The sequence below is a fragment of the Podarcis melisellensis genome (assembly GCF_964234715.1).
Source record: "Podarcis melisellensis genome assembly, chromosome: 14".
NCBI classification, from domain to species: domain Eukaryota; kingdom Metazoa; phylum Chordata; class Lepidosauria; order Squamata; family Lacertidae; genus Podarcis; species Podarcis melisellensis.
This window is the reverse complement of record NC_138546.1, coordinates 42,443,378-42,459,869: the sequence shown is the minus strand read 5'-3', so window position 1 is coordinate 42,459,869 and position 16,492 is coordinate 42,443,378. Positions and strand designations below refer to the sequence as shown.

General features: G+C 43.2%; 1 protein-coding gene across 3 annotated transcripts in view; it reads left to right on the top strand.

Annotated features, from left to right (window-relative positions):
• The window catches only part of MYO5C (myosin VC), a 58,387-nt gene that overhangs the window by 5,663 nt on the left and 36,232 nt on the right, over positions 1-16,492 (top strand). For all 3 annotated transcript variants that reach the window (XM_081888383.1, XM_081888382.1, XM_081888384.1), the window contains 13 exons: positions 664-820; positions 3,702-3,845; positions 5,121-5,202; positions 5,418-5,525; positions 7,283-7,389; positions 10,012-10,277; positions 10,869-10,950; positions 11,562-11,702; positions 12,928-13,053; positions 13,915-13,998; positions 14,603-14,737; positions 15,778-15,875; positions 16,257-16,343. In XM_081888383.1, coding sequence (XP_081744509.1) covers positions 664-820; positions 3,702-3,845; positions 5,121-5,202; positions 5,418-5,525; positions 7,283-7,389; positions 10,012-10,277; positions 10,869-10,950; positions 11,562-11,702; positions 12,928-13,053; positions 13,915-13,998; positions 14,603-14,737; positions 15,778-15,875; positions 16,257-16,343 — 1,617 coding nt within the window. The remainder of the gene's footprint in view (positions 1-663; positions 821-3,701; positions 3,846-5,120; positions 5,203-5,417; positions 5,526-7,282; positions 7,390-10,011; positions 10,278-10,868; positions 10,951-11,561; positions 11,703-12,927; positions 13,054-13,914; positions 13,999-14,602; positions 14,738-15,777; positions 15,876-16,256; positions 16,344-16,492) is intronic.

Sequence of the window (16,492 nt, the reverse complement as noted above, 5' to 3'; positions counted from 1 at the left end):
TAGAATCATAGAGTTGGAAGAGACCACAAGGGCCATCGAGTCCAACCCCCTGCCAAGCAGGAAACACCATCAGAGCACTCCTGACATATGGTTGTCAAGCCTCTGCTTAAAGACCTCCAAAGAAGGAGACTCCACCACACTCCTTGGCAGCAAATTCCACTGTCGAACAGCTCTTACTGTCAGGAAGTTCTCCAGATGTTCTTGGACTCCAGCTCTCATCTTCCTAACCATTGGGCATGCTAGCCAGGGCTGATGGAATCCAATAACATCTGGAGGACCACAGGCCAGCCAGCCCTTCTTTAAAACCTCTGATTAAAAACCTTCCGTTTGTAAAATGTTGCTACATGCCTGACCCTTTCAAAAACTTTGGACCCATGTAGGTAAGTTTCTTAGAAATAAAATAATAATAATCAAACAAAGGGCTTCATTGATACATGAGGGATCCCCTGAAAAACTGTTCAGAGATTGCTGTGAATACTCTCTAAGCACCCACAAAGTTCCTGGAGGAATCAGGTGCCAACAGCGGAAAATGGCTTCACGCACCAGATCACAGAGTCAGGATACCTAAATAAAGCAGATCGTATCATCTGTAGAGACATACATGATTTTTTTACATTAAAAAATAGTAATTTTATTTGATAATGCATTTTCTCCTTGCTTTAGGAACAACAAGAATCAATCTGTTATAGTCAGTGGAGAATCAGGAGCTGGGAAAACAGTTTCAGCTAAATATGCTATGCGATACTTTGCTACTGTCAGTAGATCTAGCAGCAACACGCAAGTAGAGGATAAAGTCCTGGCATCAAATCCTATAACAGAGGTAAATTATGGATGGCTCTGTAAAGGGATGAAATTGCATATTTATTGAATCATCTCATTCTAACATTTGAGTACCTGCAGCAGAAATTATCATGTTTGACCTTCTGATTTTGAAAACCTATGAAATACCTAAAATAGTTATAGCTAACAGTTCTTTGGCATCCCAGATCTGGTTTTGTTGACTGAACTGCACATGTTTGCTGTTTAATCTGCGCTGGTTATTCTGTTGTCACACTTGATTTTCTTAAATGCCAAATGTTCACAAAGTTTATTTCCTATCTTAGTTGTTGCAGTAAAGCTTCCTCTTGTAGGCATGGATAAATAACAGTTAGGCAATTCCACAATCTACTGTGGAAAATGGGGGGGGGGGGGACACCAGATTGGGTGTAATGATTGCTGCACCAAAGCAGCAATCGTAAGAAAACAAGAAGAGCCTGCTGGATCAGACCGACTAAATGAGTCAGTGTGGTGTAGTGGTTAGAGTGTTGGACTAGGGCCTGGGAGTTGTTGTCGTTTAGTCGTTTGGTCGTGTCCGACTCTTTGTGACCCCATGGACCACAGCATGCCAGGCACTCCTGTCTTCCACTGCCTCCCGCAGTTTGGTCAAACTCATGCTGGTAGCTTCGAGAACACTGTCCAACCATCTCGTCCTCTGCCGTCCCCTTCTCCTTGTGCCCTCCATCTTTCCCAACATCAGGGTCTTTTCCAGGGAGTCTTCTCTTCTCATGAGGTGGCCAAAGTCTTGAAGTCTCAGCTTCAGGATCTGTCCTTCCAGTGAGCACTCAGGGCTGATTTCCTTCAGAATGGATAGGTTTGATCTTCTTGCAGTCCATGGGACTCTCAAGAGTCTCCTCCAGCACCATAATTCAAAAGCATCAATTCTTCGGCGATCAGCCTTCTTTATGGTCCAGCTCCCACTTCCATACATCACTACTGGGAAAAACATAGCTTTTACTATACGGACCTTTGTTGGCAAGGTGATGTCTCTACTTTTTAAGATGCTGTCAAGGTTAGGACCTGGGAGACCAGGGTTCAAATCCCCACTCAGCTATGAAGCTCACTGAATGGTCTTGGGCCAGTCAGTTCCTCTTTGTGCAACCTACCTCACAAGGTTATTGTGGGGATTAAGCTTGATCTCCTTGGAGAAAAAGGCAGGAGAGGAATGTTGCTGTATTGGCATTGCAAGCTAGCAAAATGGTGCTGGTGGCTGTAGACTCTAACCCAGTAGGTGAGGCACTTACCTGGCGTATATGTGGGGTCCATAGGAAGTGGTTCTTCAGCTCATGCTTGCTCACATACTTTCCTCCTATCTCCCACCTTTTACTGTTGGGAGGAGTGAACAAGAAGGTTTTACCGTATTTTTCGCCCTATAGGACACACCGTCCCATAAGGCGCACCTAGTTTTTTGGGGGGGAAATAAAGGGGGAAAATTATTCCCCCCCCCAGGCGCGGGGCTGGGGCAGGGGAGGCCCGAGCTTCCCCCGACCCCAGTCCCCAAACAGGCAGCTCTCTGCAAGCCGTGGGAGCCCAGCGCTGGCTCCCGCTGCTTGCGGAGAGGTCCGCGAAGTCTGGACGCACTGAGCTCAGCGCGCGCAGGCTTCGGCATGCAGACAACTCTCCGCAAGCAGCGGGAGCGCTCCCGCTGCTTGCGGAGAGGTCCGCGAAACCTGGAGAGCGAGAGGGGTCGGTGCGCACCGACCCCTCTCATTCTCCAGGCTTCAGCGAAAGCCTGCATTCACCCCATAGGACGCACACACATTTTTCCTTTATTTTTGGAGGGGGGAAAGTGCGTCCTATAGGGCGAAAAATACGGTAATTTTGCAGGGACTGGAATGGATAGGCATCCTTCCATGTCTTATTCAAAATGGATTGTAAAAAATTAAATCACTTCTTCCAAACATCTGAAATTAATCCATTTTTAATGGATCTCTTTTGACTCAGTGAGGCCTCTTGACCCTGGTGGGCTGCAGAAGATGTCACAAGGAGCAGCCCAAAGCCTCACATGTGTTTTTGCACCTCTCTACCTGAACAAGACTCTCCCCACCACTGCTCTGCTACACATTATTACTTGGAAGAGAACAAGGTCCTATTCACAATCCATTGTGCAACGAGTTTCCACCAGCAGTGTTGTGTAACACTAAAAACCACCTGCCAGCTAGCAGAAGAGACCTGTTGGATAAAATCCATTGAAATTAACGGGCTTAAGTTAGTTGTGTACGTTATTTTCAGCAGTCTGTTCTTCAGTAGGAATAACATTGGGCACCATTCTTACCAGGGATGCAGGTGGCGCTGTGGTCTAAATCACTGAGCCTCTTGGGCTTGTCGATCAGAAGGTTGGTGGTTCGAATCCCCACAATGGGGTGAGCTCCCATTGCTGTGTCCCAGCTCCTGTCAACCTAGCAGTTCAAAAGCACTTGTATGTTATTTTCAGCAGGACTGTTCTTCAGTAGGAATACCATTGGGCACCATTATACAGTACAGTGGTACCTTGGGTTAAATATGGTTCAGGTTACAGACTCCACTAACCCAGAAATAGTACCTCGGGTTAAGTACTTTGCTTCACGATGAGAACAGAAATCCTGCTCCAGCGGCGCGGCAGCAGTGGGAGGTCCCATTAGCTAAAGTGGTGCTTCAGGTTAAGAACATTTTCAGGTTAAGAACAGACCTCTGGAACGAATTAAGTACTTAACCCGAGGTACCACTGTACAGCACCCGGCTCACACATATATAAATTCTGACCAAGTCTGAAAACAATTCCCCAAATCATTGTGTTGTAAATATTTCGTTTATTTATAAGAGCATTTATAAGCGGCCAACTTATAAAATCGGTAACGTGCTAACAAATAGATGTATGTGCATTGAAATGATTCTCCATTTCATAGGCTGTCGGTAATGCTAAAACCACACGCAATGACAACAGCAGCCGCTTTGGAAAATACACAGAAATCAGTTTTGATAGGAGGTACCAGATCATTGGTGCAAATATGAGAACATACCTGCTTGAGAAATCCAGAGTGGTCTTCCAGGTTAGTAAGATTTGCCAGTGGAATTGCATTATATTTTTGTTAACAGACTGCCGTCAAGGCAAGATGGATTCTGTTGTGGACCAAGAACCAGCTGCTCAGTCCCATTTTTATTTTTTTTATCTCTGAGGGTCTTGGTGGGAGCTGTTGCTTGGGATGACACCGGGGAATACAAGGCTGAGGGCTGGGCATCTGTGTAAATAATCCTGATTCTATATGGACATAATGTGCAGTTCCTGTTCCTGCAATAGTTTTAAGTGTTTGGGTTTTTTTGTAAACCGCTTGGGAGCCACTCACAGTTATAAAGCAGGATATAAGTATTCTAAATAAATAATGAATAAAATACAGATAATGGGTTGTATCCAATGCTAGAGCTACTAAGAGAAAACTTGAAATTAATGAACCTAAAGATGGTCATGTTCATTAATGTTAATGGGTCTTCTCTGAACAGGACTGACGTTGAATGCAGGCCAGTGCTCCACATATTAATTTTCTCATTAGTATGTCCTGCCACTTAGATCTTTGGGCTGGTATCCCCAAACTGTCCCAAGTTCTGGAGCAGTGAATTCTTGTGTTCCTTAATTGCAGGGTCTTTTCAGGTATAGGGTAAAAGTAAAGCTAACTTTTCAGGTAACTAAATAAGCTATTTCTGCAAGCTGATTTCCTAAAAAGGAGGTTTAGAGGAAACTTCTTCTGGGTTTCTGTGAGCAATTTTTCAATTAGTGCTTCCTGGAGACATCATTATTATAGTTGCCAGCTCTTGTCAGTTTTTAACTTGAGGCAATTACGAGAGCAACAGTTTTGGCAAGCGGCATTCAGCATTGTCTGATTTGGAGATGTACACTCAGTAATAAGCTAAAACTGCTGCATTGAAATTTACAAGTTGCCACCATCTCTGGGATTTAATTTTCCTAGAGCTGTGATCGACATGCTACCCCCAGTGCCAATTCTGCAATCAGTCACAAGGGCTGGTGAGCCGTGAGGCTTTCTTGATTCCCAAAATGAGAGGAAAAACCTTTCTCTGATATGACTCACAGAATCGCAGAATTGTAGAGTTGGACGGGACCACAAGGGTCATCTAGTCCAACCCCCTGCAATGTAGGAATATTTGGCCCAACATGGGGTAATGAACCCGGGACCGTGAGATTAAGAGTCAATATTGTCATGTTAGTCAAGTGGCCAAGCAGGCCAGAAGCTGTGGCAGCTGCGTCTCCTTCTACAAAATAAATAATTTTTCTTCGTTTCTCATTTTATCATCTTGTTTACTTTCATTGACAGTCGGAGAATGAAAGAAATTACCATATATTTTATCAGTTATGTGCATCAGCTCGGAGACCAGAATTTGAGCACCTTAAACTGGGTATGTCTTATTTCATATATTCATTGTTGTATTTTAAAACAGTTAAACAACCAAGCAGTATATACATTTTATTAAATAAATAAATACGTTAATCTTACTAAAGGACTTTTGTTGCATCATTGACTGATGCAATGATCACTGATGACCTATTCACAAAAGTCTCTCAACTTAATATCCAATATATAATGTCACTATGTTTTGCTTTTCGCCTGCAGCAAGCCCTGAAGAATTTAATTATACTAACATGGGTGGAAACGCTGTGATTGAAGGAGTGAATGACTATGCCAACATGATGGAGACTCAGAAGACATTCACCCTGCTAGGTAGATAAACTTTGCCTTTGATAAAGTAGCAAAATTATAACAATGGAAAATTTATTGGGATTACCGTTCTGAGAATAACTACTGATTAGACGTTATAACCATGTTCCTAATTTACTTCTTGAAATATGGCAACCGTATCATAGGGCAGAATTACTTGTACAGTGGTACCTCGGGTTAATTTGTTCCGGTGGTCCATTCTTAACCTGAAACTGTTCTTAACCTGAAGCACCACTTTAGCTAATGGGGCCTCCCACTGCCACTGCACCGCTGCTGCGCAATTTATGTTCTCATCCTGAAGCAAAGTTCTTAACCTGAGGTAGTATTTCTGGGTTAGCGGAGTCTGTAACCTGAAGTGTCTGTAACCTGAAGCGTCTGTAACCCGAGGTACCACTGCAATATTAATGTAGAGAGGGGGACATTTGCATGGAAGAATGGGTGGTTGGGAAAGGGGAGCATCCTTCGTCAACCAATTCACTCCTGAAAATCAAGACTGCTAGCTTTTCTCCTGGCCCTCAAAACTAGGTAAACCTCCCCTCTCCTGCTTGCTAGCTTCTTCCTGGAAATGCTCTTCTATGTCCCTGCGTTCACACTGAGAAACACGGTTGCAAAAGGATTCCAGTTGATGCTGCCACTCCCTGCTTGACTTGGCAGTAGAGCTGACACCTGGCTGAGGAGTGAGAGCCAGAACTGGTGTTTTGAGAAGGATATTGAGAGTGTCCTTTAAGAGAGAAAAAGGCAGCACCTGAGAGTGCTTATTCTGGGCTCTGGTAGGCAGAGGAGGAGGGGTGTGGAGCCACAGCAGAGATATGCAGGCAATGAAATGAGTACTGTTTGGGAGCCAAGTGGAGAGATTTGGCAGAAAAGAAAGAGGAGGGAGAGGGAAATGAGGCAAGTTGCAATATGAATTTGGGCTGCAAGGAGGGGGAACAGGAAGAGTAATCGGACAGAAGGGTCTGGAGTTGTTATCTCTAGTGATAAGCCAGAAAGAGAGAGAAGGATGCCAAAGGAAGGAGAGGACACTGTACAAGGCAGGTCAGGCAGAGAACTGTGCAGGAGAGAAAACATTGTATATAAAACTAATTGTATATAAAATTAGGGACACGGGTGGCGCTGTGGTTAAACCACAGAGCCTAGTACTTGCCGACCAGAAGGTCGGCGGTTCGAATCCCTGCAACGGGGTGAGCTCCCTTTGCTCGGTCCCTGCTCCTGCCAAGCTAGCAGTTTGAAAGCACATCAAAGTGCAAGTAGATAAATAGGTACTGCTCTGGCGGGAAGGTAAATGGCATTAGTCATGCTGGCCACATGACCCAGAAGCTGTACGCCGGTTCCCTTGGCCAATAAAGCGAGATGAGCGCCGCAACCCCAGAGGCGGCCACGACTGGCTCTAATGGTCAGGGGTCCCTTTACCTATATAAAATTAATTGTGGAGTCCCTCAATTAAAGGGGGCAAAAGAACTGTGAGCAAGTTCAGCTCTCTGAGAACACGAGACCACCAGGAGTTCTGAAGACTCCTGGGACCAGAGGCAGAGATAGAGCTGACTCTTAGTTTGGGTGGTATAATAAACGTATGCTTTCACCCTGATATAACTAGTTCTGAATTATACTGGACTTCAGCATGGCCCTATGCTAAAATGCAATGCATGAAAACGAGAGTTACTTCTAATTTATGTACTGTCACTTGCAACACCTAATGCCTGCATTTCTTCCTGTTGTTGGCTGTGTAATGTTGAATCGAGATTTATTTGTTTTCCTTTTAGGTTTGAAGGAAGATTTCCAGATGGACGTTTTTAAAATATTGGCAGCCATTCTGCACTTAGGCAATGTGCAAATAGTTCCTGTTGGTGATGAAAGATCTTCTGTTAGTGTAAGAATTGCCAGCAAAATATTTTGGGACTTATTTTCCCTTGGTGAACAATGAAAGAAGCCCTTGCCATGTTTTCCCATTTAGCTAGGGCACACTCTTAATCATGCTGCACTTTAGTCTTGCTGCACATTTCCTTCTTTGAGGATGCAACCCTCAAAGCCAATCGAGTTACCGTATTTTCCGCTCTATAGGATGCTCCAGATGATAGGACGCACCTAGTTGGGGGGGAGGAAATAAGGGAAAAAAATTCTGAATCCCAGAAGCCAGAACAGCAAGAGGGATCTGGCTTCTGGGATAGCCTCTTGCTGTTCTGGCTTCTGGGATAGCTGCTGGAATAGCTGGTCTAGCTTTGCGCAAAGCCTCCGCAGGGCACAGGGAGCCTTCATCCCCGTGCCCTGCGGGGGCTTCGCGGGGCCATTCAAAAGCCAGAATAGCTAGAGGGAGGGCTGCACAGCGCTCCCTCTAACTGGTCTAGCTTTGCGCGAAGCCTCTGCAGGGCAAGGGGATGAAGGCTCCCCGCTGCCCTGCGGAGGCTTTGCGCCGCTAACCCCGAGGCTAGAACAGCGCTCCGTCTCGCTGTTCTGGCTTCTGGGGCAGCCCATGCAGCCTCTGCAGGGCAGTGGGGTGCCTTTATCCTGCTGCCCTGCAGAGGCTTTGCGCAGCTAAGCCAGAAGCTAGAACAGCGAGATGGAACGCTGCTTCTGGCTTCTGGCTTAGCTGCGCAGCCTGCATTCGCTCCATCAGACGCACACACATTTTCCCTTACTTTTTAGAAGGGGAAAAGTGTGTCTTATAGAGCGAAAAATACGGTACTATTTACTAAATGCATTTGTATCTTGCCCTTTCTCCAAAAAGCACTTTAGTTTCGCCAACTCCGGGGCTGAGGTTGGGCTGTGACGTTCACCCAGTTTGCTTCATAGCTCAGTTAGGTTTTGGACCTGGGTTCTTCATAGCCAAAATCGACATTTCAGTGTCTCTTACACCACAATGCTTTGTGTTGTGTAGCTCATTGGCTTTCCTGGTTTACCATACAAGAAGGCACTGCACTTTCAGTTCTGTGCTGCAAGCCTTGTATTAAAGTTATTCTTGTTCATGCATCCTCTGTGTGCCCTCCTTTTCATGATCCTTTTCAGTTTCTCAGTGGGGAGCAAAATGCCCCCTTATAGATGCTTTCAGATCAAGCCTTGCATGCTAGGGGGATGAGTTCTGGCACCGGAAATAGTATATGGGACTGAATGATTTCCAGGTTTCAAATCTAGTAAACCCTGGGACCTCTTGACATTGCAGTGGATTGCGAAATGGAGCTCTTCTTGGGTTCTGCTCCTGCTTTCATCAGGGACTGAAACAAATAATGTAGTTTTAATCCTGGTCTTTTAAAATATGCGTTGTAATGTCTTGATACAATTGCGTGGAAATTTGTAGCTATGTTGCCGGCAAATGTAAAATTTCATGTGACTGAGGAAACTTTAGGTTCCCCGCCTGTCTACATTGATGGCAGTGTGTCACAAAGAATACAGAGATGGTACATACTCTTGTCAAATTCCTGTACCACCTTTGTAGTGTTTATTTTTAAATAAATTTTATGTTTGCATTTTCTATTTTACATAAACGAATGAATTAAAAACATAAAAATATAATCCCTTCTGACTTCCCTCCACCCCCCATTGTGGATATTAATGTAATGATTTTCCCCTCTGCATCTCTATTACAACTCTATTTTTATAAATCCTTTGTCAATCCATAGTTCAAATTTTTACTACAAGTTTTCTGTCAATCCTACCAATGTATGTAGTTATTTACAATAGCTTTTCAAATAAATTATAAACTTTCCCCATTCTTTATTAAAGACCTCCTCTTCCTGGTTTCTAATTCTTCCTGTAAACCACCTTTGTAATGTTTAGTTTAATTTATTATATATGCTGATAACATTGTAATGTGCACTTCTCTAACTATGTCTATGGGTGTGTTATATTACTCCTCATTAAAATAACACTAGGTTCTGGACTTAATAAAATGTGAGGATTTAGGCCAGGCATAGGCAAGCTCTGGCCCTCCAGATGTTTGGGACTACAATTCCCATCATTCCTGACCACTGGTCCTGTTAGCTAGGGATGATGGGAATTGTAGTCCCAAACATCTGGAGGGCTGGAGCTTGCCTGTGCCTGATTTAGGCAGTAGAGGCTGGTCCATTAGGGCAAATGGGCACTGACTCACTAACCTCAGCCAATCCCTAGCTGCCTGTCTTCTTACCTTCAACCAGCCCACTTCTTGTCCACTTCTTCCACCTTACCTTATTCTCAGTGTTACCTTTATAGTATTTAGCAGGGAGGAGGATGGGGACTGTACTAGAATTAGATGACTCTGCCTGTTATTGGCTCTGGCTCCACCTAGTGTTGGCCTCCCTGTCTTCTGCCCTACCAAATCTCATTAGGCACCAGCAACCACTGGGTTTAGATATTTGATGTGGAAATTTCATTGCTAGCCTGTCGTCCTCCACACACCCACACCCAGCTTGGATGTTGTCCTATTACTGTTATTAAAGTACGCAGCATTCTGAAGCATGACTACCTTATTATTGAAACTCTGGTTGTTGATTATTGATTTCTTTCTTCTTTTTCAAAGCTGGATGACAAACATCTCCACATATTCTGTGACCTACTGGATTTAGAAAGCGACAAAGTGGCACGGTGGCTGTGCCACAGAAAAATTGTCACCACCTCTGAAACTGTAGTGAAGCCCATGACAAAACTCCAAGCCCTTAATGCCCGTGATGCTTTGGCAAAAAAGATTTATGCCCACCTTTTTGATTTCATCGTGGAACGAATTAACAAGGCACTGGAGTTTTCTGGCAAACAGCACACTTTTATTGGTGTTTTGGACATCTATGGGTAAGATGGTTATTTCTGAGAGAGAGAAAAAACTGCACGTTTATTTAATACAGTGGTACCTTGGGTTAAGTACTTAATTCGTTCCGGAGGCTGTTCTTAACCTGAAACTGTTCTTAACCTGAAGCACCACTTAACTAATGGGGCCTCCTGCTGCTGCCGCACCACCAGAGCATGATTTCTGTTCTCACCCTGAAGCAAAGTTCTTAACCCGAAGCACTATTTCTGAGTTAGCGGAGTCTGTAACCTGAAGCGTATGTAACCTGAAATGTATGTAACCCGAGGTACCACTGTACTCTGTCTTATTTCAGCAAATGATTGGAAACAATCTCTTGTAGAATGGAGGAATGAGATGCTAGAATACTTTGCTGGGAGGACTTATTGATAACTGAAGTTCTTTAGGCAGTATATAATTAAAATAGGCAATGGTGCACGATTTGCTAGCAAAAGTTCAGAAACGTTTCTCCCGTAGTTCTCCAATGCTCAAACTGCCACCTGAATCTGCTGGCATGAAAGCGGCAGATATTAGTCCCTCACAGGCCAAGGTTTCATCAAATAAAGATTAATAATGACATTTCCAACCATTTATTTCAGATTTGAAACTTTTGATATCAACAGCTTTGAACAGTTTTGCATCAATTATGCCAACGAAAAGCTTCAGCAGCAATTTAACCTGGTATGATATATCTTATGGATATTAGTAATTGGAATTCTTGAAAAACAACCTGTTTACTTTGTGAGTAACTTCTAGGAACTTGAAAATTTTGAAATTCTATTTCAGTCATGTGTTATCTTCTTATATCTAATATGCAACATCTCAAATAAACATGTAGCATGTCTTCTATTTCTGAACAGCTGTCATTATAGCGCAAGGTGGCCCAGCATGATGCTTTTGAACTAACAGAAAGTTTCTACCTTAATAATTGTCAGTGCAACTTTTCTAAGGGTTATTGTCTACAATAAAGAAACTTCCAACCAGTATGCGCTAGATTGGCTCATTCTGCCATGGCTATTGATTTTTTATTTGCATACTGTATTAACCTTATGAAGTAATTTTGTTCATTTGTTTTGCATCTAAAAATCTCTGTCTTTCTTGAAGATAGCTTGGTAGCTCCTTCAACACAGGTATTATACGTTGTCAGTAGCCAATGCTTGATAGCAACCTGTCTGCAGTGTTCTGCACCAGCTCCAGCTTCTGAACCAAACATGTTACATAAGAGTCTATCCTCAGGTTTTCCTTTGCTGTCCTGATTTTGTTGTGACCGTATCTGACAATGTCATTATTAGCATGTCTTTAAACTTGAACAAGAAGAATATATGAAAGAAAATATCCCATGGACGCTCATTGACTTTTATGACAACCAACCAGTCATTGATCTTATTGAAGCTAAAATGGGCATTTTAGAGCTTTTGGATGAAGAGTGCCTGGTAAGTTTTTATTCTGTTTTTATTTTGCTTTTCTCAGTATAGTTGCTGTAGACCTACATCTTTGCTTTATTTTCTCCTCTTTACACAACATTTATGCAGCCACGTCGGCAAGACGTCTCATTAATGTAAGAAAGAGTTCAAATATTTCTTTTTAATAAGCTTCTTTATACTTGTGCTGGCATACTCTCAAGTAAAAGGCATACCCTCCAACATTTCTCTGATGAAAATAGGGATGTCCTATTCCATCATCCTAATTTTATTATTTATACCCTGCCTGGTTTGCCCCAGCCACTCTGGGTGGCTTCCAACATATATAAAAACATAATTAAACATTTAAAAAAACTTCCCTATACAGTCGTACCTTTGAAGTTGAACGGAATCTGTTCTAGAAGTCCATTCGATTTCCAAAATGTTTGAAAACCAAAGTGTAGCTTCTGATTGGCTGCGAGAAGCTCCTGAAGCCAATCGAAAGCAGCAGAAGCCCAGTCGGACGTTTGGCTTCCAAAAATAGTTCGCAAACCGGAACAGTCATTTCTGGGTTTGCAATGTTCGGAATCCAAAACGTTCAGGAACTAAACTGTTTGACTTCCAAGGTACGACTGCACAGTGCTGCCTTTCGGTGTCTTCTAAAGGTTGTGTAGTTACTGATCTCCTTGGCTCAGGGGTCGCATAACTCCATACCCTCCAACATTTCTCTGATGAAAATATAGATGTCCTAAGGAAAAGCAGGGCATTCTGGGATCAAATTAGAAACCAGGATGGCTTCTGTAAATCCAGGACTGTCCTTGGAAAATAGGGACACTTAGAGGGTCTCTATAAGGTACTATACGCACGCTAGCCTATAGGCCATGTCAGGGCCAGATGTTTGGAAGTGAATTGGGAAAGTAGCAGGCAATGCAGGAAGTGTGCAGGGGTAGGCAATTTCAGGGTTCAGTCTGTGCCTGAGGTTGCTTACACTGCGAAGCCAAGCCAACAGTCACAGGTTTTGTAGGACAATATGAAATCCTATGACCCCTGCTGACCTGATAAGCTGACCATCTGCAGCAGTGGAGCTTAGCTCCTTCCTCTGGGAAGCTACCACAGTACTTCAGAGAGTAAGATGCTTGGGTGCTGCTACTGGGGCACCCAGCTTGAAACCACTTTTGCCTTGCAAAACAGCAGCCCCGTTAACTGAATAATTGGCTAAAGTTATTTTGCACATCGCGTTTCACTTTTTTTTTTGCAGTTACCTCAGGGAACTGATGAAAACTGGCTCCTTAAGTTATATAACAATTTTGGAAACAAGAACCCGCTCTTTGAAGAGCCAAGAATGTCAAACTCTTCTTTTATAATCCAGCACTTTGCTGATAAGGTAAGGCATTCCTCTTGCCCAGGTGCTGCAACCTTCCCATGTCTGGATATAATGTTTAGAGTGTAAAATATCCTCTATAATCTAATGGATGTGTTTGCCTATGAAGTATACAGCAAACGTTCTGGAAAATGAAGCTGTTTGCTTTAGTTACCTCCTGATTTACAAAGACAAAACAATTGACAATATGAATTATAGATGTAAATGTGGATGCAGTGTTCCCCAGCTTATAACCATGTTTAAGATTACAGGAATGGGCTATTGTGGGGTGGTGTTCTGACTCCCTCCTCCCTTCACCTGGAAGCAGGCTTTGATGTTATTTCTGCAAATGCTAACTCTGGTTAATGCTAATCAGGGCCTGCTTCTAACCCAGGATTTAAAGAATATGTAAATGATGATGATACAGATGGAAATATATCTTGCTATTTTGCTTTGCGTACAGTTGGCTCAAAAGCAGTTTAGTATAGATTTCTCAGCTATGTAATGCCTACTGATTATATTAAGTAGGTTTGAATTCACTTCCCTATACTGTAAACTGGCGTGTGAACTTCAGATGAAGGGTAGTATATTAAAATAAAATAAAATAAAAGACAGATCCAAGTATTCATGGTGGGTGAATGCACTGCTATGTCAGGAACTTGGAATTGCTGGATCTGGCAATATTGCAACTTTCGTGGATGAAAATGGTTGACAGTCAGAGCTAAGGTCTTCGTGTTATAGCTTAGGCAACTTCCTAAGTCTTATTTTCTGTTAATGAAGCCATGGATGTGGCCTTTTATCAGCTTGGGAACTGAAAAAAGTATGTTGTTTCTATATAGCTTTACATGTTTCTTAGCAATTGTTGATTTCACCTTTCTCATGCAGGTGGAGTATAAAAGTGATGGATTTTTGGAAAAAAATAGAGACACAGTATATGAAGTATTAATTGAAATCTTACGAAGCAGCAAGGTTTGTAAATAACCTGTTCTGTTCCTTCCTACTGGTACATCTGCTGTCATATACTATTTAAAAAGATGCTCTCATCTATTATTACATTCTTGAAATAGATAAAATGGCAGCCTAGATGCAAGTTCTTGTTTCTATTTAGATATTCTTTCTAAACATGTTTTCTATTTATAGTCACCTTTCCTATTAGTAACAAATGAATATATGTAATAACCATTGCACGGGACGCGGGTGGCGCTGTGGGTAAAACCTTAGTGCCTAGGACTTGCCGATCGTATGGTCGGCGGTTCGAATCCCCGCGGCGAGGTGAGCTCCCGTCTTTCGGTCCCAGCTCCTGCCCACCTAGCAGTTCGAAAGCACCCCTAAGTGCAAGTAGATAAATAGGTACCGCTTTATAGCGGGAAGGTAAACGGTGTTTCTGTGTGCTGCGCTGGTGCTGGCTCGCCAGAGCAGCTTTGTCACGCTGGCCACGTGACCCGGAAGTGTCTTCGGACGGCGCCGGCTCACGGCCTCTAGAGCGAGATGAGCACGCAACCCTAGAGTCGGACACGAGCAGGGGTACCTTTACCTTTAATAACCATCACATGCAACTGTTGTTTCTCTTTAGTTTCGACTATGTGCAAACTTTTTTCAAGACAGTCCAGTACCTGTCTCCCCATTCAGCTCGGTGATCAAAGTTAAGTCTGCGAAAACAGTGATCAAGCCACCTAATAAGCAGTTCCGTACAACAGTTGGCAATAAGGTATTTTTAGATTCCTCTTAATGGCTGATGAGCCATTAGTACATTTATACAGGCGGCAATCCTTTTGCGTGTAGGTTCTGTTCCTGGCCCCTGTACGCGTTGGCAGAGCACGCATGAGCCCACTCTGCCCCGTTATGCCCCTGTTTCCCCAGCCCCCCTGTTCTGCTCTCTTCCGGGTCCAATAATAATAATAATAATAATAATAATAATAATAATTTATTATTTGTACCCCGCCCATCTGGCTGGGTTTCCTCTGGGCGGCTTCCAACAAAGATGAAGAATACACTAAAATGTCACATATTAAATACTTCCCTGAACAGGGCTGCCTTCAGATGTCTTCTGAATGTCAGGTAGTTGTTTATCGCTTTGACATCTGATGGGAGGGCGTTCCACAGGGCGGGCGCCACTACTGAGAAGGCCCTCTGCCTGGTTCCCTGTAACAAAAGCTGGTTGCACATCCAGCAGCGGAGGAAGCCGCTCAGGCGCCTAGGGCGGCGCGCCCAGGGGTGGGGCGAGGCACCCCATGGGGCGCACCTACAGAGTCTGCCTGCCTCCTCTCACTCAGCCACTCTACAGCTTGGGGCGATGCAGCAGGTGGACCATTTGGGCAGCCACCGCTTCACTCCCAGGAGAGATGCATGGCTTGGGCGCACTGCAGGCCCCGCAGTGAGTGCTGCCCGGCATTTTGTCACCCCCCAGGGCGCATCGCACCCACCCACCCTTCCTCTGCCCCTGTGCACATTAGTGGGACAGGCCTGTATTCCATCTTTCTTTCAAGAACCTGAAGGCAGTATACATGGCACTGGGAGAGGCTTAAGCAAGAGGGAGAGATCAAGGGGATGATAGAGAGAATACAAAAATGCCCCCCCACTTTTTCACTCAAATTTACCAACTCTTTCCTAGTTTGTAAATATTCAGTGGAATGCTCTCAGAGTTTTGTGGTATATATTTTTGTCTGTCAGAATGCCCTTTCTCAAGTCAGTATTGCTTTGTTGTTTCGTTCTGAAGGTTAAAGCAGTCAATGTTTTAATATTTTCTAGTTTCGTACTTCCTTATATTTACTAATGGAGACACTTAATGCAACCACTCCTCACTATGTGCGATGCATCAAGCCAAATGATCAGAAGCTAGCGTTTGAGTGAGTATTCAATTGAAATATACTCTTTGCTTTAACAGAGATGTGTTTCATTATTACACTGAAGATGGATAGTGTTCTTCATGCCAATTGTTTATTAGGCAAAGTCCTCCCTTTTTTAATTGTTGCTTTTAAAGTGGTATGAATAGGAAATCTACTTTCCATAAAATTTCACAACTTAACATAAGTTATTTTTCATAACTTACCCCTTCCCGGAATGGGGCTTTAAAAAAATAATTATTACCAAAATAAAAATAAAAATTATTACATAGAAACTTCACTTTGCCTGTTAAAATAACCCACCATGATATATAGCCTATAGAATTAAAGGACTTAATCATTCATAAAAACGGCAAAAATATCTGTTTTATTTGATTCCCATAGGTTTGATTCTAAAAGAGTGGTTCAGCAATTGCGAGCTTGTGGTGTTTTAGAAACAATTCGGATTAGTGCTCAAAGTTACCCATCTAGGTATGTAACAATTGCTGCGGGTTTCAGTGATTTTGATTTATATCAATTTAATTCACTGGTCCACCTGCTATTTTTATTTTATAGGTGGACTTTTGTTTTTGTTTTGCTTTGGTTCTTGTCTGTTTTTTTTGTAAGTTTTGGCGGTTTTA